General features: G+C 41.7%; 3 protein-coding genes across 4 annotated transcripts in view; 1 reads left to right on the top strand and 2 right to left on the bottom strand.

Annotated features, from left to right (window-relative positions):
* mbd2 (methyl-CpG binding domain protein 2) overlaps positions 1-3,292 on the top strand; it is a 31,864-nt gene extending 28,572 nt beyond the window's left edge. Inside the window, exon 7 of the mRNA XM_082541664.1 lies at positions 2,592-3,292. The gene's annotated coding sequence lies outside the window, so the exon portion shown is untranslated. The remainder of the gene's footprint in view (positions 1-2,591) is intronic.
* Positions 3,293-10,974: 7,682 nt separating this feature from the next.
* LOC309710799 (lysozyme C-like) lies at positions 10,975-14,137 on the bottom strand (the record flags this gene model as incomplete). 2 transcript variants are annotated; one of them, XM_082540572.1, is made up of 5 exons in its annotated part: positions 10,975-11,077; positions 11,173-11,251; positions 11,605-11,763; positions 12,841-13,031; positions 14,116-14,137. In XM_082540572.1, 4 exons carry the CDS (start codon positions 12,968-12,970, stop codon positions 11,011-11,013), a joined length of 435 nt encoding a protein of 144 aa, XP_082396698.1. In that variant the 3' UTR covers positions 10,975-11,010. The 2 variants fall into 2 exon arrangements, with proteins under 2 accessions (XP_082396698.1, XP_082396697.1); XM_082540571.1 differs by lacking the exon at positions 14,116-14,137 and having other exon boundaries at positions 12,841-13,099.
* Positions 14,138-21,793: 7,656 nt separating this feature from the next.
* Positions 21,794-24,912, bottom strand: LOC309710800 (lysozyme C-like). The gene is made up of 4 exons (XM_082540573.1): positions 24,743-24,912; positions 24,270-24,428; positions 22,043-22,121; positions 21,794-21,959 (listed from the first exon to the last, which is right to left on the bottom strand). The coding sequence occupies exons 1-4, from the start codon at positions 24,867-24,869 to the stop codon at positions 21,893-21,895; spliced, it is 432 nt and encodes a 143-aa protein (XP_082396699.1). The 5' UTR covers positions 24,870-24,912; the 3' UTR covers positions 21,794-21,892.
* Positions 24,913-25,193: the final 281 nt, after the last annotated feature.

Here is a 25,193-nt window from a genome sequence, read left to right as displayed (position 1 = left end):
CAGCTTCTGTCCATTAGCATGGCAGTCAAGCACAACAGTAAAAGAAGACTTTTCGTGCCCCGTTGTGCGTATCGCTACCGTGCTGGTCCCCTTCTTCTCCACAGTGTGACTCACCGGGATGTCAAAAGTGAGCGGGACCTCGTCCATGTTTGTGATGTGGCTGGGCTGGATGTTTTTGTCGCCGATGTGTTTGCTGCAGTAGGAGCGGAAGATGGCCAGCTTTTCCTTATAATCCGCTGGAAGTTGCTGCGCTACCGTAGTCCTGGTCCGGATGGAAAAATGGCACCGTTTCATAAAACGAAAGCACCAAGACCGACCTCCTTGGAAATGTTCAATGTTCATCTCTTCAGCTAGTGAAACTGCTTTTAGCCGAATGGTGACCGTCGAAACGCTTCTCCCACTCGCTCTTTGCTCGATGATCCACCGCTCGAGTCTTTCCTCCAACTCGGGCCACCTCGCCTTATGTCCGCGGAAACTCAGCTGCATTTTCTTGACCTGCCGGAGCTTGTTTTCCAGCTTCCTCCATTTGCGAACCATCGATTCGTTAATCTTAAATTCTCTCGCCGCTGCTCGATTTCCATGTTCCTCCGCGTAGCTGATGGCCTTCAGTTTAAACTGTGCTTCATAAGCGTGTCTCGTTGCCATTTTCAGGGTTGCGCCCACACTTCACCCTTTAGCGTTCTCATGGTGTTCTCTACTACGTCCTCCTTACAACACACAGGGCGCACTGCGCTATAGGGCGCGCCGTACTTTTTGAAGAAAATCTAAGACTTTTAAGTGCGCCTTATGGTCGTGAAAATACGGTAAATGGAATAGTGAGACCAGTATAGGGCTGAGAACTGAAAGAACGGGGTGATTCCGTATATAAACAAGGGAGGACTCAAACAAGCCTCAATGAATGACAAATTGCGTGAAGGAGGGAATCAAATGGCACAATTAAATATTTAAAACAGAAGGTACAGAGGGCGACTACAATGGCAAATAAATAATTCAGGATGGTAATTAACAGGGATGACTAAAGTTAGAGCTCAAAGTGGCAAAGTGAAAGCATCAATAGGGGTTCAAAGCGGCAGGATGATTGATTCAAAAGAGATTTATGATGGAAAATGGAAATGAAATGAAGGAGGAAGGATTTGAAAATGCCACAATGATGGATTAACAATGGCTTAATTAGACATTTGAAAGCTCAAGGATGAGAATAAAAATGGATTTTGTTCTGTATTAAAAAAATGGGGATTCACAATGGCACATTGGGAAAATTGGAAACTTAGTGGTCAGCAGTGTGGTCAAACGTCTTTGTTAGGCTGAGGAAGACGGGGAGGCTGAGGAGGAGGAGCAGGAGTAGAACATATGATGTGTGTGATATCACCTCTTCTCTCCTGCTGAGCGAACGCTTCACTCTGATGTTTGATATATTATTAAAATGTTTTCTGTACAAGCAAAAGGGTCCTAGTTGTCCTAATTGTAGCTCCACCCTCCTCGTTATTGTACCAAGGAGGAGGAGGAGAAGGTGGGGTGGGGTTAATGATGGAGGAGTTAATGATTAACATGGAAGCTCAGTGCATTAATTGGATATTTCAATGTGTACAGAGGCGAATGTTTATTATTCTGCAGGAGGAGGGAGACACACGGCAGTTAGTTTGGGGGATTTTATTAAGATGAACTTAATGAGTCAATTTGGGGTTTATAGAGAAGGAAGTGGGAGGCAGAGTTTTATTCAGAGGTCTCCACAGAGCCTCATAATCTATTTGTTGGGAAGATATCAGTGCTTGCTTGCACTTCATTAATGCCTACACACAAGTGGCAGCTTTTTACCGGTAAATATTTTTTAGGACAGTTTTTCTAAATAATCCCTACCAAACTCAAACATTAATTCCAAGATTTAAAATATCTTCACTTTTCCCAAGAGCATTGTCTTGTCATGCAAAAAGATGGACAAAGGAGGCCTGATTATCATAGAAACTAAAATAGGCTTATCTCATGTAACCACAAGTAAAAATGTAGGTTAAGAAACACACGATCCAAAGGTTTTAATCTCAGGATCAGTGAGTGTGCTGATCAACACGTTCAACAAAGCTGGGTTTTCTTTGTGTTAGCTGAACAAACATTAAAGCCCCAGTCACAGAAACAGGCTAGTACAATAGTGGTAACTTTTTTTCATGTAATCCAGGCTTCTGGTCTCTGGTCACTCTCACATAAACATTTAATGAGGCACATCGGTCAGTTCACTGATTGAGCATTGCTCACTACAGGTTATAAAATGTGTGATTTAAAAGAAAGATATTAGACATATAACATGACATATAGACTAATGATCTAATCATCTCTATTTCAGGCAGAAAAGCACCTAACAGAAAGGGCCTGGCCCACTTAAGGTCAAGCATGCTGTAGGGCTGGGGTAGAGTTAATTTGAACCCAAATGCTTCTTGAATTTATGAAGTGCTAATTTTTTTTTGTTTTTACAGTTTAATTTAAGCAAATAGGAACTGAACTTGAAGGTTGTTTTACAGAACAGCCCATCTTTTAAAGATCTTTCAAACTCAGATGTGAACTGTCATAGTAACTCCTCTTCTTTCTTTGTGTCTCTCTAGAGTTCCTCTGTTTACCAGCCTCAGGGTTATCACCGCCTTCATCTTAATCCAGACAACAAACCAAAAACCAGACCTCCCACAGCCCAAACGTCACCCGTTCTGATCCATTGTTTCCGTGGATGATCGCTTCAACCTTCCTGTTGTGGAGCCTTTTTTGCACTTGACATTTCTAAACATCTGGAAACATTTTTTTTTCCAGAGTCACAGTAGCAACAGTGGGAGCAACAACCACAGCAATAATGACACAATACCAGCAACAATGCCTCTGACATCGGAGGCTACAGTAGCAATAAGTGGAGCCTGAACCAGCTTGAAGCAACCAAAGCCTTTAATCCTCTCTCTGTGCAAACTTTACAACAAGCATTTCTTTTATTGCAGTTTTTCTTTTTAATATAAAGTAGATAAAAAAATAAATAAAAAAAACAGAATGTACTTAAGAGCAAGTCCTTCATAAAGACCCAAAGTCAGGTTGCAAACTGCTGGATGGCTTTTGCTAACTCTACTAACTTTCATTTTTTGCTCTTTTATGATTTTGGTTCCTTTGTGGTGTCATATGTCAGCTTCAGGGGTTTTAATGAAATAATGAGAATTTACAATTATATGAAATAGAACAATTACTTATTTAAAGATAAATTTTATACCTTCTGAGAACATATGTGTACATTTTCTGGACTGGACTGGAATAAATAATTATATTCAGAGTTATGTTTGTCTTTTTGTTTTTCTCTGAGCATGGAGGCTGTTTCCCCAAAATGAGGCTAAATAGGTCAGATATCGGGAATTGAAGGGAGCTGAAGAAGGTTTATAGTTAATAACACTGTGCAGACCTCCCCCTTCTTGATATGTAGTGGTATTTTCGCCTAGCATCTAAACATTTGTTTTGCCTGAATGGTCACACACCTGGTCTCACATGAAAATCTCCTTCTCTGAAAGGATCTGCAAAGAAGGATGGGATAAACCTCTGTAAATCCCGCTGTGCAAAGCCAGCAGAGACGTTCCCAAGAAGACTGAAAGCTGTAATTGCTGCCAAAGGGATTTATATCAACTACTGAATTAACAATGTGGAATCTGATTTTTAAAAAAATTTTATTTCACTTTAGCTGTATGCGGTTTTCAGTGTATACCGACGGCGTAAACCTATACAAGTAGATTTTAGTGCCATCCCTCTAATTTCACAGTAAGGAGTTAGCAGATCTGGGGCCTTTATCTCTTGGTGCTTATTGCTGTGGCAGATAAATCAAGGTACAGCCGCCAGGAGGCTCCTGCAAATAAATTATGAGGAAAAACCTGGGATGAGAAGTCATTGTTGGAGCTCAAAGAAAAGTTAAGTAATCAGCGGGTAGTTTGTTCTGTCAGACATTTGGCACAAACTGCTCCCAGTCCAGATGTTGGAGTCTGTGTGTGATTGTATTGGTGTTCGTGGTGTTTGTGTGTTAAAGACAGAGTGAGACAAACCAGCCTGCCAGTTCTGGCCTCATTTGCATCTGCTAATGGCTCCATGATGCCGGTTTCTGATCACTGCAACCACACATTTAAAATCCTGCTTCTGTGCCAGATGCTCCTCTCTCCCTCTGCCTCGTTCAGGGATTCCTGCTTCCATCCTGTAACAGCAGCTCCGTCCGTGCTCCGCATGAGAAAACAGCAGCTGAGGTTTGACTGGAGGCAGGAAGCAGCACCAGTAATGATGATTTCAGGTGATAAATCTGGATTTATGCTCAAACTTTACAACCGTGAGCATGCCACTTTAAAACCATGAGCATTACTGTGCTGCTGCTGTGAAAGCTTCCTACATGTGTAGGAAGCTAGCTGCAGACCTTTGCTTCTATTCAGGCACAAGAACACTTCAGTCAGAGATGCTTACAGCACAGTGAGAGGTTGTGAAAAGTCTCTGTCTTTGAGGGGGCTCTTGAAGAATATGAGAGCATGAAAACTTCATATCATAAATAGAAAAAGCTTAACACATCCAAAGAGGATGTGTTAAGCTTTTTTTATGTTTGAGAGGGAAATGCTGTGTGCTGTAAATGTCCGGTCTCATGTTCATACCTACAGCACATCCTAGTAGTATAAATATCTGTTCCATAAAGGTACTCTGGTCTCTGGTGAGAGCCTCAAAATGATTCAAACCATCACTGACCTTTCCAGATAACAAATATGAAATTTTTACTCTTTAAAAGTGGAAAATCTTCACTTTGAATACATGGAATCAATGTAGAGCAAATACTTAATGATGAACTCTTTGCCCTTGGTGAGAGGTGGCGGGAGTGGGTATCCTAGTATTCCCTCGGCTTGCTGCCTGTTGGGGTTTTTCCTGGTGGACGAGAGTTTTGTTCCCTGCGCCTTTGGGTTGGGGAACGGGTCCTGACTGTCGTCTGCGCTTATGCATCAAGTGGTGGGTCAGAGTACCCAGTCTTCTTGGAGTCCCTGGGTGGAGTGCTTGAGAGTGCTCCACCTGGACACTCTGTTATCCTACTGGGAGACTTCTATGCTTATGTGGGCAACGACAGTGAGACCTGGAGGGGCGTGATTGGGAGGAACGTCCTCCAGGATCTGAAGTCCACAGTGTTTTGTTGTTGGACTTCTGTGCAAACCACAGTTTGTCCATAACAAATACCATGTTTGAACATAAGAGAGTCCATAAGTGCACGTGGCACTAGGACATTCCTGGCCGCAGGTCAGTGATCAATTTTCTAATCGTATCGCCAGACCTGCGGCCATATCTTCTGGACACTTGTGTAAAGAGAGCGACTGAGCTGTCAGGATCAGGTAGCGGGGGAAGATGCAGGACAGACTTGGAAAGTGACTGTGCACTGGGAACGCCTGGCAGAGGCCCTGGTTCACGAGATCTTCAATGCAGACCCTCGGCAGAGCTTTAACACCATTCCGAGGGAGACTGGGGCCATTGAGTCTGAATGAACCATGTTCAGCACCTCCATTGCCAAAGCCGTTGCACTGAGCTGCAGCCGCAAGGTGGTTGGTGCCTGTTGTGGTGATAACCCCTGAACCAAATGGTGGACACCAAAGTTGAAGGGAGCTACCAGGTTGAAGAAGGAGCCCTATCGGGCTTGGTTAGCCTGTGGGACTTCGGAGGCAGCTGATAGGTACTGACAGACCAAGCGGAACGCGGCTCAGGCAGTGGCTGACGGAAAAACCCTGGTGTGGGAGGAGTTTGGAGTTACCTTTGTCATCGATTCTGTTGGTAATTTTTATGGACAGAATTTCTAGGCGTAGCCAGGTGGCAGAAGGCTGTCACTTTCTTGTCTCAGAATCTCATCTCATCTTTTTGTGGAAGTTGTGGTTCTGTTGGCTTCATCAGGTAATGGCCTCCAGCTTGCACTGGAGCAGTTTACAGCCGAGTGTGAAGCGATAGGAATGAGAATTAGCACTTCCAAATCTGAGGCCATGGTCCTCAGCCGGAAAAAGGGTGGAGTGCACACTCCAGGTCAGGAACGAATTCCTGCCCTAAGTGGAGAACTTCAACTATCTCGGGGTCTTGTTTATGAGTGATGGGAGAAGGGAGCGGGAAATCGACAGATTGATGCTGCGGCTGCAGTGATGCGGACGCTATACCGGTCCATCGCGTTGAAGAGAGAGCTGAGTGTATAAGCAAAGCTCTCAATTTATTGGTCATTCTGCATCCCTACCCTCACCTGTGGTCATGAGCTGTGGGTAGTGACTGAAAGAACGAGATTGTGGATACAAGTGGCGGAAATGGGCTTCCTTCAAAGGACGAGGAGTTTGGCCAGAAAAGAGCTGCTGCTCCTCCACACCGAAAGGAGCCAGTTGAGGTGGTTCAGACATCTGATAACGATGCCTCTGGGTGAGGTGTTCCAGGCATGTCCCGGTGGGAGGAGACCCCGGAGCAGATCCAGGACATGCTGGAGAGATTATATCTCTCGGCCGGCCTGGGAACGCCTTGTTGTTCTCCCAGACAAGCTGGAGGAAGTTGCTGGGGAGAGAGAGGTCTGGGCTTCCCTGGTTAGGCTGCTGCTCCCGCGACCCAGCCCCGGATAAGTGGAAGAAAATACATGGATGGATGTATGGAAAAAAAAGCATTCTGCACAGTTTGCGGATAAAAGTACTCGATTGTGTCCTGTTTTTAAAATGTCACCCTCCTCCTCTTGCATGTTAACAGTCAGAAGTGTAAGATAAACAGGAGAGAAGTTGCAGCTTTCATGTTGCATATTTCATGAATCTGAACATAAAACTGAATCTATGAGCGTGCAGTGGGTTCATCAGCATTTTCAGTCTTTAACCAGCTGTTTCCTCTGGAATTAAAGCAACAAAAAGATAAAATTAATAACAAGCAGAAGAAAAAGGCTCCAGTGCCGAGGAGAGCTGCAGAGCATAATTATCAGGGTATTTGTCACCACGAGCGACCCCTTTCACATACACAAATTAATTGTTTGTGTTTTTAATGTATGAATATTCATGAGAGCGGCTTTAAGGATATAGGGTTAGGGGTTAGAGAATCCATTATATCAATACAAACACAAGCTTGTGTGTGCGTGTTTGTGCAGTCGGCGTTTGTTCTGGTTATTTCTGGATGTCACATCTGATTGTTTCCATCACAACACACACAGCCTAAGTGTACTTTATGGGAAAGCAAATGAGCAGCAGCAGAGTGCATTAAAACAATTTCAAAAGTCTTTTGGCCTATTATGGTTTTCAATTATCCATCCATTCCAATTCAGTTCAATTCAGTTTTGTTTGCATAGTGCCCAATCACAACACTAGTCTTCTCAAGGTGCCTAAATCTCCTTCCGCTACAGAGCTTTGACATAAACAACATGATAAATTCAGTGTCATGTGTATTTGTTAGCCAAGCATTTCTGAAATGAGTGAAGCCAATGTGTTTTCAATACATGCTAACTGGCTGTCACATGTTTAAAATACTCTGGGTTTAGTCTTCAGCACTGTGAAACTGCTATTTTCTTGTTAGGGATTCATCTTTTCAATGACTTTTACTGCAACTTTAAAAAAACTTTTGAAAAGCAGATTGGTTGAAATGGCAAGACTGCATCCAGTGGCGGTTTCCTAGCCTGTTTGGCGCCCTGGGTGAACAGTCCCTCTGATCCCTTTACCCCTGGTCCTAAAGTGTATATTTATTTTCTTACTCTTCTTATATTTATTGTTTGTTTACTTGCACTGCTGTAACTGGAGCCTCGTCGTCTCGTCTCTCTATATAGGGCTTTGGAGTTGACGTCATGCCGTAGTGCATTGTGGGATGGGATGTGCCATGTCAGAAGGCAACAAATCAAAACAAACACAGTGTTGGAAGCTGTACTGCCAAAACCATGCTTAAAGTCAGCGCAAAAGACAAAGGGCTGTATCGTGACCGATTGCGCCCAGACGCCAAGAGACGGTACGTGGAAAAAATAGCGTGCATCGGTAATGTGGACCCGTATGAAATAAGGCAGTGGAGTAGAAACCCAGACAGCCTACCACCGTTGTCCTATCCCGATATCTTCGCGTACCTTGTCTGTGGAGTCAGCGCATAGGGGAAATCATTTTCGTAATTATAAATCCCTGGAGGCGCACATCTGATTCACAAACTGTTGGGTACAAGATTTGGCCGTTTTTAAGCCTCCACGTTGTGAGTACGTTCACCATATGACCAAGATACAGCCAGAGGTTGCACATAACATTGACTTCTCCTCAGCAGCTGCCCCAAAATTTGCTCTAGATGAACGATTCATGATTGATGCCAGCTGTGTGTTGCCATGTAAATAGTTTGCATTTCATGTGTATGTACTTGCTAAGTACATGTGAATAGATCTTGAATTTAAAAAAAATAAACATACTTTTCTTTCTGTTTCATTGAAACCACTTTATAGAAAGTACAATTCTTTACAATGAACTGTACATGCAACACAGCAGTTTTATGAATATTCAACAAGAGCAAGTTTCATTTGGCCCTGGTTTGACAACCACACTGGGGCACATATTCACCAAAACACAGCACACCTTAACAATCTTATCAATCAGTGCTGTCTTCACTCTCACATGATGTGAGTAATCGGATTGGCATTGTAGTGTGTAGCATTTTGAATTTGTTACGCAAACTACCTATTACTCGCTCAACATGAATTCTCAGGTGGGCAATTGCTCTCGTTTGGGGATGGCAGAGAACTTGATATCCGCTCGTCTGACCGCTGCAATCCAAGCCTGACGTCTTCGTTTAGTATTATCGGATACATGAGATCCCTCCCGTTGCCTCCAGGAGGGGAAACAATGAAAAGAGAGCCCATTTTCCAGCTTCTTGCCTTCCCTATCGTGTGATCTACCGTTGCAACCGACAACACAGTGTGTACGAACCATAGCTGATGCTTCCGTGTGTTTTGTCTGGCCTACTGTCATGGCGAGAGGGGGCGTGGCCTCCCTCCCGTGACATCACGCTCCAAAGCCCTATACTGGACTGTATGTAGCATAGATGAGAATAAAGTTTACTTTGACTTCACCAGCAAGCAGGCGCACCGAGGGCTCTCGTGCTCACTTTTCACGTATAAAATTTCGGAAAAACATTGGTACAAATTATAAGTCTGTATCATAATGTCTGGTGTTTTCGTGTTTGTTGTTTTGTTTTTATTTTGTTTTATTTTGCGAGTTGGTTATTAGACGCTGCTCCAGCCAGCCAGAGAATCCCCCGCCGCCCCGCCCTCTCCTCTCTGTGCCGCAAGCAGCAGGCGCACCTCGCAAACTAGGGCGCCCTTACTCCCAGCAAATGAGCGATAGAAAACTGATCGGTGCCTATGCCATCCCTAGTATGCGCTGGCATGACGTCGGGGCAGCATGAGTACGAGCAATTTTTTTTTCTGCCGATGCCCGTGATGCCGCCCCCACCACGATGCTGCCCCGGGCAACCGCCTGTGTCGCCCGTATCAAAAATCGCTACTGACTGCATCTGCAGACTGTAGACGGAAAAGAAGAAAGTATTCCACTATAGGTTTGTGAAATCTGATTTTGAACCATCATATTGAGCAAGGTCCAAATAATCAAATCCACTAATTGTTTCCCATATGGAAAAGAAATATAAAAAACTTATCAGATGCATCAGATGTGGCCTACTTCATATAGTGAATCATATAAGGCTTATATGATTTACTCATGAAAGTGCCCACTTTCATACATTGTTTTAGTAAGTATCCAAAACATACAAGTTTCATTTATATGATTTTTCTAGGGATCTTATATCTGTTTTCACTCTTGTATGCTTTTCATACAAGTTTCACACAAGACAGATACAAACTTTACAAGATTTATATATATCTTTTCCATGGGAAACATCTTTAAAAAACTGTTGTTGTTTATTAAAGATTTTAGCTGATAGGTGCTGCTTAAGCACATGCTCTGCTACAGTCCACCAACCCATCCAGGGTGCAACTGCTTCTCACCCAACAGTGTGTGAAATAGTCTCAACAGTTAATCTAACGATTTGTGTTTCTGGACACAAATTTCACAGAATTTCCCAACATGCTTTGTGGCCTTAAACAAGACTCTTGTGAGCACCTCTGTCAAAGCAAAGGTTTTTGCACATTGCTGGTCTGTAGCATCCCCAGTACTAGACACCCCACTAAATTCATCCCATGGTCAGACAGTGCAAAAAGCCCATTCTCTCTAAAAAGAACATGGCAGCACTACTTAGGCTTGCCAAGCTGCATGTGAACCATCTATGAGACTTTTGGAACAATGCTCTTTTGACAGATTAGATGTGGAGATGTTTGGCCATACTGCATAATACCACATTTGATGAAAACCAAACACAGCACATCGGCGCAAACACTTAATACAAAGCGTGAATTAAGGTGATACAAGAGTAACGATTTGGGGTTGTTTTGCAGCCACAGTACAAGGACAACTTACAGTCATGGAATTAACCAGGAACTCCTCTGACCCAGTCTATAACAGAATGACTGAAAAAGAAAAGAATTGACATGTTACACTGCCCAGGATAAAGTCCAACCTGATTCAAAGGCGGGACCTTAAGTGCATAAACGAATACCCACAAACTAAATAAACTGAAGCACTGTTGTGAAGAAGAGAGGGCCAAAATTTCTCCACAACAATGCGAGAGACTGAGACTCAGATAGAGAATGATTAATGATTCAAGCTACTGAAGCTACTGTACTTAAGTTTTCATAAGGCTAATTTTCCAGTCTGTGTTACTAGCCTAGAATAAGACAACCTAATTGTAAAGAGTTAGGAGAACAATGAAATGTAAAAAACAAAACAAAACATAGTTCCAATCTTCTAATGGTAAGCCACACAAACTGAAAGTCAAGATTTAAACTGAATTTATTGGTTTTAGTAACTAAGTAGATTTTACTTCTTTAAAATCAAATATGGAAACAGTTTGAATGTTTTAGAAGATAATGGGGACATTTTATTATGCCGATGACACCCTCCTGTTTCTATGTGTTGATTAAAGACCGCATCCATCCAAATAGGGTGTGAGATCACGACCTTGACAGTGATTACGCCATCCATACCTGAAACCAGACATGCAGTTAATCCTTTCACAAATGACTGTCTATCCAGAAAAAGCAGGACCATCAGTTTTTAGAATCACATCATTCATTCTTACCAGGCTGCGATGCCTTGGGGGTCTGTAACAACACGTTTGGCGCAGTTGATTGCCACGGTGACATCATCACTTAAAAGGTCTGTGATTAAAAAAAGTAAATACATGATGGCAATTAAGATGTGGTGATTGAGGTAAAACAAGTACAACACAGGAGAAAAGGTATTAATCCATCCACTTTGACACACGTTTTATTGTATAAGCTTGGAAAACAGTGACGTACAAAGAAAAACTTAAATTTTATCTCTAGTGGGCTGGACCAGTATAACCTTTGCATAATAACTGATAGAAGATGTGATTTTCTCAGTAATAATGCTTTTTATGCAGATCTTTAGGTTCTTTGCTTGGATGAAGTTCTAACAACCCCTCATGCCATGAACCAATCCTAAACCTTGGTATCATTCAGATCACAACAAGACCTGGCTCATCACTGACCCTTGCAATTGATTTGGCATCCATTTCTGAAAGACATGATTTTGTCATTGCACCACCAGCGATTATTAATCTGAAAGATGCCAAAATCAGTGGATCCATCGTTGTTGTGGTGCGTCTTCATGGTGTCGTAGTCTGACTCCCATTTGGTCAGGCAAACCCCTGCAGACAAAACAGGAGACATGGACTCCTGAAATCTAAACGTCAGGTATTAAAACCAACACTTTCTCATTTATCCACTTTTCTCATCAGAATCACATTTTTATCATATTTGAAGACCAAACTAATAGTGTTCCACTGTGTTTTTTTCTAACTAGGTACACTTTCAGTGCAATGGCAGTTTTTTTGGGATTATTATCATGCTGAAAACTGAAGCCTTACCAATCAGAGTTCTTCCAGATGGTATTTAATGGCAGATTAAACTCAGTGGTGTTGGAGAGTTTGTCAACATGGATGGAATCATGAATGCAGAAAAGTACCATCAAACATGACAAAGCCTCTACCATGTTTTACGGATGCCCGTTCCAAACCCGCTCCATTTCCAGGGGCAGTTCAATTGTTCACGTCTAACCCAACGAATATACTTTTAAACTGTCACTGGTCTAACCTTGCTGCACAAGGAAATAGCTTCTGATTGGATCACTTCCAAGCTTGTCCCACACTTCTATGCAACTTAATTAGTTCTGCTTAATATCTCCAAGATTTAACATCTCCAAGATTTTTTTTAATCTCATTTTCATTCATTGACAAAAGTGTCAGTACATTTCATCACAGTTTTTGTCCTCCTTCGTTTGTTTATATTTAGTTATTGTTTTATTTATTTTTTTAGGAAAAAAGTTTGTTGAGGAAAACTGTGATGGAAATTAATGGTCAGCTACATTAACACTGATCCATAAGACTTGTTTTCACTTCTTTATGCCTGTCTAATTGGGTCATTTCTGGCATTTTTGTAAATTCGACCAAAGAAATGGGAACAAATGATGTGTTTTTGCAACAGACTGAACGTAACGTAAAGTAACAAGCTGTAACAAGTATGGTAAAAATGGCCTGTATTTGTATAGCCCTTTACTAGTCCCTAAGGACCCCAAAGCGCTTTACACATCCAGTCATCCACCCATTCACACACACATAGTGTGTGTATCATAACAAGCTGATCGTAAAGTGCCTAGCATGGGATTCACATGTGAAGTCATTTAGCTCTTGTGTGTGAGACCAGGCAGTCTGACAGGTCATACTCACAGTCAGCCAGACTGACATCGCGGTAGCCGTCCATTCCACTATCCTTCAACTTGTGGGCCCATTCACAGCGCTGGAAGCGTTTAGCGTTCGCTACAGCCACCAAGAGCAAAAAGAATAGACTTTTCATCATGGTGTCTCTGCTGGTCTGAATTTGTCCAGAGCTGTTGCTGAGTTTTCTGAGTTGTAACTGTCTAGGTTCAGATAAGAGGACCTGAGCATGAGTCACGCAAAAGCAAATAGCAAGCAATGGTGGGTTCATGGTTACAAATTCCAGACAGACAAACAAAGCAGATCAATCAGAGTGAGACAAACTGATGTTTGAGGAAGTTTTTTTTTTTTTAAAGCAGTTCTAATTAATGGCAGAAACAAAGCATACAAAGCTTTGTTATTGATTTTACACCACAGGACCATATGAATCATACCATGAATATAATATTGCACTAAAAAAAGACTAAAATATAAAATGCTTTTAAAATTGAACACAATAATGGATACAACTTGAAGTTGCCACATTTCAGTCCAAATGTAAGTCAAATTTTATTCTAATTTCCAGATATTTCTCAAAAAATAACAAGCATTTATGTAGTTACCCAGTTATAGCTCAAACAGTGAAAAATAATGTAAAGAATTAAAAAAGAAATCATTAAGTCATCATTGGTGTATGGAGGCCCGTTTAAGCCACTAGAAAAAAAGTATCCATAACTCAAAATTTCAACTTATTAACTCGAAATTTTGAGAAAAGTAACTCGAAATTTCGAGTTAGCTCTGCCAATCAGTAATCTATGTGAATGACATCATTTTCTTGTTAGGAAGGATATGGCGCAGAGGAACACTCACTGTAAACTGCATCGCAACAAATTGGAGATTTCGAGAGTACGTTTGCTGATAGTAACACCATGTGATTCAGCTAATAACACAAGGATTTCAGCATTGGTGAAGCCATGTTGAAATTATTCAGCAATTTGTGCGTTCATGACTGGCTGTAATACCGGTAGCTTAGCTGTAGCATTTGTAGCTGAGGGCTTCAGCTCCGGGGTAACAAGGAAATGACGTCGTCATTCACGTAGATTACTGATTGGCAGCGCTAACTCGAAATTTCAAAATTCTTTTTTTTTTTTTTTAAGTGGTGGAAACAGGCTTTCATACTGGTGATAACCCAAAGTGTTTGGAGAAAAGGAAAATTAACTTTTTGAAAAAAAATTCAGTTGAAGGATTATTTTCTTGGAACTCTGACTCTAAAGACTTGGATAATTTAATACAACAAAAATTACATACACAGGGTGGTTAGCACTGTCACCTCATAACAAGAAGGTTCTTGTCAAGGATTGCTGTGTGGCAGGCAGGAGATTGGACCTAAAATGCAGGACTCACAACACACGGGAATAAACTCAAAATACAGCTTTATTTACTGACTCAAGGAAATTATACAAAACTAAACTAGACTGGGAAAATATAAATTAAACATCACAGAGCAGCACACAAGGGAACACACAGCATGAGGGAGAACACAACACTGACAAAGAGAAACACAGGGCTTAAATACACTGAGGGATAACAAGGGCAATGAGACACAAAAGGAGAGCACAGCTGGGAGTAATTAGGCAGGATGAGACAAAGGAAGCAAACTAGAAACACTGACATGAGACACAGACCTTCAAAGTAAAACAGGAAACACAGACTGAACTCTAGACATGTAAACTTAACAGAGACTCGGGAGACAGAATATAGAGACCTGAAATGTGGGACAGAAAGACACAGAGTTAACACCGAGAAACCAAATAACAAAACCTAAGAACTAGAACTCAGGAAGTACTACAGAACTAGGGAGCTAGAAATACTAGGACAGAAACCAAAACACAAACAGTCATAAACCATGATAAAATCAAATGTAAAAGTACAAAACTCAAAACACTAGGTCACCGACCCATGACCGAGGCGGTTCTAGGTTCAGATCCACTCTGTGGCTATTCTTTGTGCAGTTTGCATACTCTCTCTGTGTCTGTGTGGCTTCTCTCTTACCCACAGAGGTGAATGGTCTCTCTGTATTGGCACTGCAACAGATTGGAGAACTGTCCAAGGTGTACTCTGCCCTTTGGGAGGTGGGATAGACCCCAGCCCCACTGTCACCCTGAACTGGATAAATGTCAAAGATGGAGGGATGAAAAATGACATATTTTAATTGATGATGAATTAATGATGACATCGAGGGTTATATTTTAGAAACGATAAATAACACAAACTGAAAATCAAGATTTTAATTCAGTTTATTAGTTTGAGTATCTCAGTGTGTTTCACTCCAGTTAGCTCAAAAACACAGAAACAGCCCAAATGCTTCAGAGGAAGACAGGGGCATTTTATTATGTTGATGACACCCTCCTGTTTCTATGTGCTGGTTAAAGACCACATCCAGCCAAATACTTTGTGAGATCATGACCCTCAAAGTTATCACGTCATCCAACCTGGAACCAGACACAAGGATCATCAGTCTGGTGAAGCAGCACCATCACATCACATCAGATGATCATATGATCCATTCTTACCAGGCTCTGATGCCTAGAGGATCCCTAACAACTTGCTTGGCACAGTTTATTGCCATGTTGACATCTCTCAAAAGCACTTTGTCCAAACAAAGAAAAAAATGAAGGGAATTATGGCGGGGGCATGGTCTGTGGCCTGCTGCAGAGGAAGGGTGACGCAGTGCGTTGAGTTGTGTTTGATGTTGACAGTGAGGAGCAGAGACACAGAAGGGAGCAACGAGCCACCAGGGTAGTGTCTGTGTCCCAGGCTGAACAAGCAAAACCTCAGTGTGTTTGTGTGGGGCAAATAAAAGGGCTGCTGCCCAAATCGAACATCATGTGTGGTCGATGCTTTGGGGAAGAGTTAAGTGTGACAGGAATTTCAAAAGTACAGATGAGAGAACAACAAGTATAAAAATAAGGGAAGATGCTGTAAATCAGGGGTGCCCAATCCCGGTCCTCGAGAGCTACCGTCCTGCAGCTTTTAGATGCATCCTTGTTCCCACACACCTGAATCAAATGAATGGCTTGTTATCAGGCCTTTGCCAAACATGATGGCATGCTGAAGAGATCAAACCATTTGATTCAGCTGTGTTGGAGTAGGGATGCATCTAAAAGCTGCAGGATAGTAGCTCTCGAGGACCGGGATTGGGCAGCCCTGCTGTAAATGAATCCATATAAACTGCTAATGGTGAGCTGAACTTAATTTGATAACTGTCCATTTACAGGTTGAGCTATATTCTTACCCTTACCTGGACACTGGGGAAATAACAGAGGTCAACATCTGCATTTTTATGCAGAAACCAAGATATTTGAGATAAGATAAAATGAATCAAGAACACTAACACACATATTTATGCCCCCAGTACAGGACATGAAGTTTTGGTAAACAGTAGTCATTCAGTAATTAATAATTAGAATGAAGTTGCATAGCTTAAGCTAGTACAACAGGAAACATGAGCTCAGTTAACTGTGGTGATAACCCTCTGTTCTCTCTGTTATGAGAAGTCTTGGCAATCAGAGGGAAACTAATAATGATCACATGACCTGCATTTTTTATTATCAAAAAATCCCAACTCTAACTCCAGTTACATATTTCTCCAAAAACATAGGGTTAGAAATGGTGTCATCACTGTTGCCGCACAGCAAGAAGGTCCTGAGTTCAATTTCCAGGCCGGGGTCTTTCTGTGTGGGTTCCCTCCGGGTACTCCGGCTTCCTCCCACTGTCCAAAGACATGCAGTTTGTGGGGATAGGTTAATCGATTAATCCAAATTGCCCATAGGTGTGAATGCGGGAGTGAATGTGAGCGCGAATGGTTGTCTGTCTCTGTGTGTTAGCCCTACGACAGACTGGCGACCTGTCCAGGGTGTACCCCGCCTCTCGCCCTATGACAGCTGGTATAGGCTCCAGCACCCCCCGCGAACCTGAAAAGGATAAGCAGAAGTGAATGAATGAATGGATAGATAGAATTGGTGTCATTACCAGTGATGGCTTCACAGAGTTCACAGGGTTAACACTGCTCTCTGTCACCGGACAGCGTGAGGAGATCCCTCAGCAGGATCAATGCACGTAAAGCTCCGGGTCCTGACAACATTCCTGGTCGTGTACTGAGAGACTGTGCAGTGGAACTCACTGATGTCTTCACAGACATCTTCAACATATCACTCATCCAGGCTGTCGTCCCCACATGTTTTAAAGCCACCACAATCATTCCGGTTCCAAAAAAGTCATCTCCCTCCTGCTTTAATGACTACCGTCCTGTTGCACTTACTCACATCCTGATGAAGTGCTTCGAACGACTAGTCATGCAACACATCAAGACTGTCCTGCCCCCCTCCCTGGATCCCTTCCAGTTTGCGTATCGGCCCAACCGCTCAACCGATGATGCCATCTCCACTGCACTCCACTCGGCACTCACACACCTGGACAAAAAAGACTCATATGTTCGAATGCTGTTCATAGATTTCAGTTCAGCATTCAACACTATAATCCCCCAACAGCTCACTCAAAAACTGGTCCAGCTGGGGCTCAACACCTCACTGTGCAACTGGCTGTTGGATTTCCTCACCGGAAGACCTCAAGCAGTACGGGTCGGCAGTAATACATCCAGCACCATCATTTTAAACACGGGGGCCCCGCAGGGATGTGTGCTGAGCCCCCTCCTCTTCACTCTGCTGACCCATGACTGCACTCCATCATACAGCTCCAACCTCTTCATCAAGTTTGCGGACGACACAACGGTGGTGGGTCTCATTAGCAACAGGGATGAGACCGACTACAGAAGTGAGGTGAGACGCCTGGCCACGTGGTGTGCTGACAACAATCTCTCTCTGAATGTGGAGAAGACGAAGGAGATTGTTGTGGACTTCAGGAGAATGCACACCCAACATGCTCCTCTGACCATTGACGGAGCGTCTGTGGAGAGAGTGAGCAGCACCAAGTTCTTGGGTGTGCACATCACAGAGGATCTCTCCTGGACGTACAACACCACAGCACTGGCCAAGAAATCACAGCAGCGTCTCTTCTTTCTCCGCAAACTAAGAAGAGCAGGAGCACCAGCCCCCATCATGCACACTTTCTACAGAGGCACCATCGAGAGCATCCTGTCGAGCTGCATCACTGTGTGGTTTGGAGCCTGCAATGCGTCCTGTCATAGAACCCTCCAACACATAGTGAGAGCTGCAGAGAGGATCATTGGTGTCTCTCTCCCCTCCCTCCAGGACATTTACAGCACCCGTCTCACTAAAAAAGCCCTTTGCATAGCGGCTGATCCCACGCACCCAATGCAAAGCTTCTTCAAGCTGCTGCCGTCGGGGAGGAGACTGCGGAGTCTCCAGGCCAGGACCAGCAGGCTGAAGGACAGCTTCATCCATCAGGCTGTCAGGAAGCTTAACTCCCTCCCGATTCTGCCCCCTCTCCCCTCTCTCCTCCACGGTCTCACTGAACTCTGTCACACACACACAAACACACACACTCTCTGACTCACTCACTGGCCTGCACCAGTTACCAGTCACTTTGTGGAGCATTGGACTGCCATTACCTCATAAGACTTTGTTGTTACACTTTCTCTTACCGTACATTACTAAATCTCCATTTGCACTATTTGCCTATTTGCACTACTCTGCCTGGTTTACACTCAATGTCACTTACCCATTATATTGTATATTGTATAGCTTTCTTGTTATATGTAAAATTGTATTTATTTAAATTTTTACTTTTTAATTATTTTACTTGCATTTTTAATCACTTTTATATTTAAATATATTTAAATGTTCATTTGCTATTTATCTAGGGATTGAGAGTAACGCAATTTCTATTCTCTGTATGTCCTGTACATATGGCAGAATCGACAAATAAAGTTGACTTTGACTTTGACTTTGACTCAACTAGCCAAGATTAGACGGCTAAGACACTCTGTATGGCAGAAAAATGAAATTAATTTTACTTCATCGGCCAGATAATATAATATAGCATTCGTATTCTATTTTTATCTTATTGTATATTTTTATTCTATTTTATTCTACTGTATATATTATATTATATTATTTTATTCTATTCTGTACAGTTGTGTACTGTATTTATTCTTATTGTATTCTAATTTTTGCGTCATAACTTTTGCACTGTCCACTTCCTGCTGTGACAAAACAAATTTCCCACGTGTGGGACTAATAAAGGTTATCTTATCTTATCTTATCTTATCTTATCTTATAAATCCTATTGTATTCCCCAGTGGATTGGATCAGTATAAGTTAAGACCTATCAGTAAAAATGCTTTTAATACTGATTACACTTCAGGCTTTATTTTTGGGTGAAATTTTAACAACCTCTGTTAATGACACAATCCTGTCTTAACCAGGTCATCGGCAAAACTTTCAGGATGAAAAATTTCACCTCGTCCTCATTTTAGGTTTGACAGCGTTTTAGTAGGTAAAGGTGAATGAATTGAGCTGTGGTTTGGGGAAGGCCTCGAAGGGGACTGGCAACAGCTCCCTGGCAGATCCCCGTGTACTAAATAGGAGTGAAGAAGTTAAAGAATTGAGAACAAGGAGGGAGGGAGGGCGGGGCACGTAAAGAGAATGAACAGCTTGCAGAAGTGGGGGAACCTATATAGATGACAACCGGAAGGAGCATGTTTGGAGGCGTGGTGTCATGGTCCTGGGTCTGTGACCCAGTGTTTTTGGTTGTGTACTTTTACTTTTAATAGTTTTATGTATTATGACTGTTGTTTTGGGTTTCCCAGGGTTTAGTTGTGTTCCCTCTGTTTGGTGTCATCCCTGCTTGTGTATCCCCTTTAGTGTAGTAAGGTCTCTGTGTTTAGTCTGCGTCTCTGAGTCTGTGTCATTATGTGCATGCGTTTCCTGTTTTACTTTGAAGGTCTGTGTCTGATGTCAGTGCGTTCTGTTTACGTTTCCCCTGCCTCGTCAGCTGTGATGTCTCCCAGGTGTGTTTCCCTCCTGTTTCCCATCCCCTGATTGCTCGTGTGTGTATTTATAGTGTGTGTTCCCTTGTCCTCGTTGCTGGTTTGTCTGCATCTTCATCCTGTGTAGTTCCCTGCGCCTCCCTGCATCTCTGTTTCTGGTTAGTTTTTCCCAGTTTAGGTTTTCTTAGTTTCATGTTCACCCTCGTCATTTCTGTTTGTATCTACATTTGTTTAATAAACTCACTTGCACCAGAGCTGCCGCTTCTTGGGTCCTAAATAATTCACACACGGCTTGCCCTGGCAACCCGTGACACGTGGTCCTGCTCCTGAAATTCCGATACATAATCTCCAATTGTTCTATCAACAAGGTCTAGAAGCCTGAAATCCTTCTTTGCAATTTACACATGCAGCCAAGTCTAGCTTGGCTGTATGTGTAAATGAGCTTGCCAGCTCCTTTAGATTGCCAGGTTAGACCATCTATCAGGCTGTGGCTGTCAGACCATAGTTTTGACACCCCTATTCACAGGAATTACCCACCAATCAGTGCCCAGCATCATTAATGCAATTATCCATCCTGCTGTCACTCACAAGTATGTCACCATATTTATCCATATATAAGCAGCATACTGCAGGTAAAAGTGGCAGATGTTGTACTAAAACATACAATTATAAATTAAAAGTAAATTCTCTTGTACATAGGTTACATTCTGTTTGGGTCTCCAAAACCTGCTGAGAGCATCACAGTTAGGGAGAAAAGGGTCAAAACTACCAGTATATAAGAAGTTGCTCTGAATAGAGAATCATAGAGTATAACAGCTTTAGCCCTTTGAGATCTTAGTCGTCATTGGTATCGACACCAACACTACTGTGTGCTTTAACTTCCTAAGACCCGAACTCTTCCACGGCATACATTTTTAATTTCTCTTTGATATTTGGGCATATTGGGGCATATGAATGTAAAAACAAAGAATTACCAGATCTTTTTTTACCTTATTTTTGTTTTTAAGAAAAATAAGAGCCACATGTGAGGATATTCGTTTAAAATTTCAATAGAACTGTAGTAGTATAATGTCCTCGTAAAAGGATATCAGGCCCTTGTAGAGCAAAATTGAGTATTTTGGTCTAAATAACCCAAAATGTGATGTCCACATATGTGGACGCCAGGTCCTAGGAGGTTAAATATTAGAATATTATTACATTTGTCAAGCTCTCCCATGCCTGGAAGTCAGAGAACAAAGAAAGTAACAGACACCCATCAAACCTCTTCACTTGTTAGTGTCATGAACAGGTCTCCAGTTGTAGCTAAAACATGGACAGAAATCATTGAGTCATCACTGGTGATAATCCTACCCACCTGAGAAAGCAGAATTGTAATATCTAAATCATTTTTATTTATTCCAGTAATAATAATAATAATAATACTAATTATGTTATTTTCTTTTTCTCTGATTTTCGGACTTGGAAGAACAATCTAATACAATATTATTGTCATGGTACTGGGTCTGCGGCCCAGTGTTGTGTGTATTTTAGTTTTATTTTATTGATGATTGTATTTTTCTCCATGTTTCCTGTTTTATTTTGAAGGAATCTTGTGTTCTTTGTTCATTGTATTTAGTTTCACTTCCCCTGTCCTGTCATTAGGTTCATGTCAGCCAGCTGTTTCCCCATGTGTTCCCACTTCCCCTGATCACCTCCTGTGTGGATTTATGTCCTCTGTTTTCTGTATGTCATTGTCAGGTCGTCTGTTATCCCCACCATAGTCTGTCATAGTGTTTTGATAGTGTGTCATAGTTTTCATGCTTAATCAACTGCCACCAGCCGAATAAAGGCTTGCTTTTTGTTTCACCTGCAACTTCTCTCTCAGTGTCTGCTCTTCGGTCCATTCAGCAAAACACACCGGCGTATCCCGCCGTGATTATTATATATTTCAATTGAATGCTTTAGGGTTGGGGTCATGACTGATGATAACTTTCAGGGTTAAATCCTAAAAAAGGTAGATGAAAAGAATGAAAGCTGTGATTTTAATTCAGTTTATTAATTTGAAAAATTACTGAAACAGAAGAAGACGGGGACATCTTATTATGTGAACGAGACCCTCCTGTTGCCGTGGGCTGACTAAACACCACATCCACTCACATAGGAGCTGAGGTCACGACCCTCACAGTTATATTGCCAGCCATACCTGAAACCAGACAAAAGTATGATTAACCAAGTAAGAGGTCAGTCAGTCAGAAACTTTTTGCCAGTTATGTGATTCGTTCTTACCAGGCACTGATGCCTTGAGGATCCCGCACGACACGTTTGGCACAGGTGATTGCTGCATTGACATTATCGCTCAAAAACGCTGTGACCAAAAATGGGGAAAAAAGGACAGCAACGTAAAAATCAAAAGTGTAAAACATCAAAATTGTAGCTGGCATTGCTGAAACTGAGAAAAAAGTGAGTCAAATGACAATATTAAAATTTAGTCAACTTAGGACATAATGAGACAGGATTTTAGGTGGTTTGAAGCAGTTTCTTGCAGTATTGTGAATGCTGCACTGGTCTGCCATTAAGGAGAGTACCCCAAACTTAGAAATGTCCATGTACAGTTTCATTTACATTCTCAACCTAAATAACTAATAATCTGTGTCAAGAATTTAAGAATTAACCAATGTTGAACTAGCTTGAATGCAAAACTGTTCTGAAAAGTGTACACTCTTCTCATTTTAATTTAATTGCGATGTTATTGTTCTTGTAAAAGCAATGTTGAAGAAATCAGGGCAAAAGCCTGTAGCCCTCAGCTGTTCCAACAGCAGTAGTAAACTTCAAATCTAAAATAAAAATTAACACAAAGCAAAAGTGGTCTTAAGACCAGTATTCGCAGACCAATAGAGTATTAACGTAAACATTTTTTATCTCCTGTGCAGCAGTTTATAACCACCTGTATCTGCTGCTATAAGGATAGAGGCAGATACAAGTGACAGAAAGGACCAATCATGGACAGTACCAATGTTGCACTTAACATGCTGCTTTTTACTAAGAGTAATTTCCCATGCACAGAGGTAAGTATTTGAGAAGTAAGAGCGTTTTTTTGGAGGGATAGAGGGTATACAAAAGTGTCTACTTCTGTAGCCAGCATACACAGAGCATCCCATTGGAGTTTTGGTTCTGTTTGGGTCTTGACTGCCTCCTGATCTTTAAAGCATCACAAAACTACCAGATACGCAACTTATAAACTGAGGTCTATGTAGGGGTGGGTTTATTTTAGTTCGAATAATGCAATATTGATTCATTAAATCCTGAATCGATTTTTAAATATAAATGTATTTTTCCAGAAATGTCAGAATCTTAGGTTGAAGCTCAGCAAACTGTTTCAACAGCTGCCAAACGGCTAAAACAGGCAATGAGAACAGGTAAAATGATTGCGCACAAAGATGTAAGCACAAAGTGTGGATCGTTCACCCGATGGCACGTACGCAGACACCCCATTGGGTGCTGAAAGCTGACATCTCACAGATTCTGCAGCTTCAGGTTTCGTCACTCTCTGACCAAAATTCACTGAACCAACAGCAAAAGAAGATCAAAACTACGCTTCATGTTTGAAAAACATTGTCATTAATCCCCTCTTACTTTGGCTGTTTTGCTTCCACCATGATAAAAATCTCTCTCTCTCAGTGTACTCAGAAACCATTTACCATCAAAAAGCTCTACTTTCTGCATGAGTCGCTTATTACAAACCGGTATGATGTTCAATATAGAATAAATTTAAACTTTTACAAACTATGTCAAATTGCAAAATGCTTAGCTGTGTCTCTAATAAAACCTCTGTAACTTTGTTCTGCTTCATTTCAGCATCATCAGGTAATGTTCATATGTTTATTCATGGTTTTCTTTAGTTTTTGATCAGTTGCAGAATATTTTTAAGGTTTATCTGCTATAAGAAGCCAGGCCAGGAAAATCTTCTTCATGTTTTTCTGTGTTTTATGCTCAGATATCATCTGGTGTGATGCTTACACCTCTAATGAAGTCTAACAAGTGTCAGCTTTGTTTTTATACATAGATATACAATATGGATATGTACTGATAAATGATCATAATTATAATATTTCTGACTGAGTCAAAACTGAATCGAATTGGGGATTGAATCGAATCAGGACCTTGCGAATTGGAATTTAATCAGTTATAGAAATCAGTGATGACCAGCCCTAGGTCTAAGTCATCATTGATGGGGTCCCCAACCCTAAACCCTTTCAACTTTAACTCATGCAGACAAGCAGAAAATGTAATATTTGTTTTATTAAATTTCCCAAGTTCTCCTAATCCTTGGCAGTCAGGAAACACCCATCAGAAACTATTCTGATTCCCCCCAAAATAATTTATTTAGCTTTTCTTTAAAGTATAAGGTAAGTGTTAGGACCTATGATGACTAACACCTCACAAGGTTAAAGATTGCCATCACTCAGACAGCAAGAGGACCTGAGCTAAAAACCTATTGAGGCTCATGACTGACCACTGCAGTTCATGTTGCATCCGTTATGCGAGTTGATGATGTAGTCATTGCACCACCAGTAGCTGTTAATTTGAAAGATGCCAAAGTCGGTGGATCCGTCATTGTTGGTGTTTTTGGCCATGGTGTTATAGTTTGACTCCCATCGGGTGAGGCAAACCCCTGCAGACAGAAAAAAAGAGCTGGAGGTATAGACAACTTGAAAGCTAAGTGTCAGGTAAACTAAAATTGACCTGTTTTTCATATATTAATGCTTGGTCAGAATCACATTCTTGACAGATTTTAAAAACTAAGGTTACACAAATTGGAAGATAGATCGGTAAGTTGGACTCTCTGCGCACCAATATTATTAAAAAGCAAGTAGGTGAAAATTCCACATATGGGTAACCATGACCTTACCCTTAACATGGCATTGGTAACAATGTACAAGTTAAGAATGATCTTGCATTTTCCTAAGCTGACATGCTGGTACTCACAGTCGGCAAGGCTGATTCCATAGTAGCCGTCCATGCCATTAGCCTTGAGCGTGCGGGCCCATTCACAGCGCTCGAAGATTTTGGCGTTGGCCACAGCCAAGAAGAGCAAAACCAACAGACTCCTCATGATGGTATTTTTCCTTGTCCGAATGTGTCCACAACTGCTGCTGCTTCCCTTTTTATAGCCAAAAATGCTTAGTTGCAAATGGTGTTGATTTCCAGGCTCAGATAAGAGGTCCCCAAAGGACAGCATAAGGGAAGGGTTGCATCAAAGTAGAAAAGCAAGCAATGGTGGGTATATGGTTAAAAAATAGAGCTTGACAAACAAAGCATATCGATCCAGCTGAGAAGGATCCCAAAGCTCTGAAAAGTGTATTTAAAAAAAGGTCTAACTAGATAAGAGCACCCAAATACCCACAAGGGAACGGTTAGGTGAAAGTGGAAAAGCAAG

The sequence above is a fragment of the Aulonocara stuartgranti genome, assembly GCF_965226115.1.
Source record: "Aulonocara stuartgranti genome assembly, chromosome: 7".
In the NCBI taxonomy this organism is placed as follows: Eukaryota; Metazoa; Chordata; class Actinopteri; order Cichliformes; family Cichlidae; genus Aulonocara; species Aulonocara stuartgranti.
This window is presented reverse-complemented; position numbering and strand designations above follow the sequence as displayed.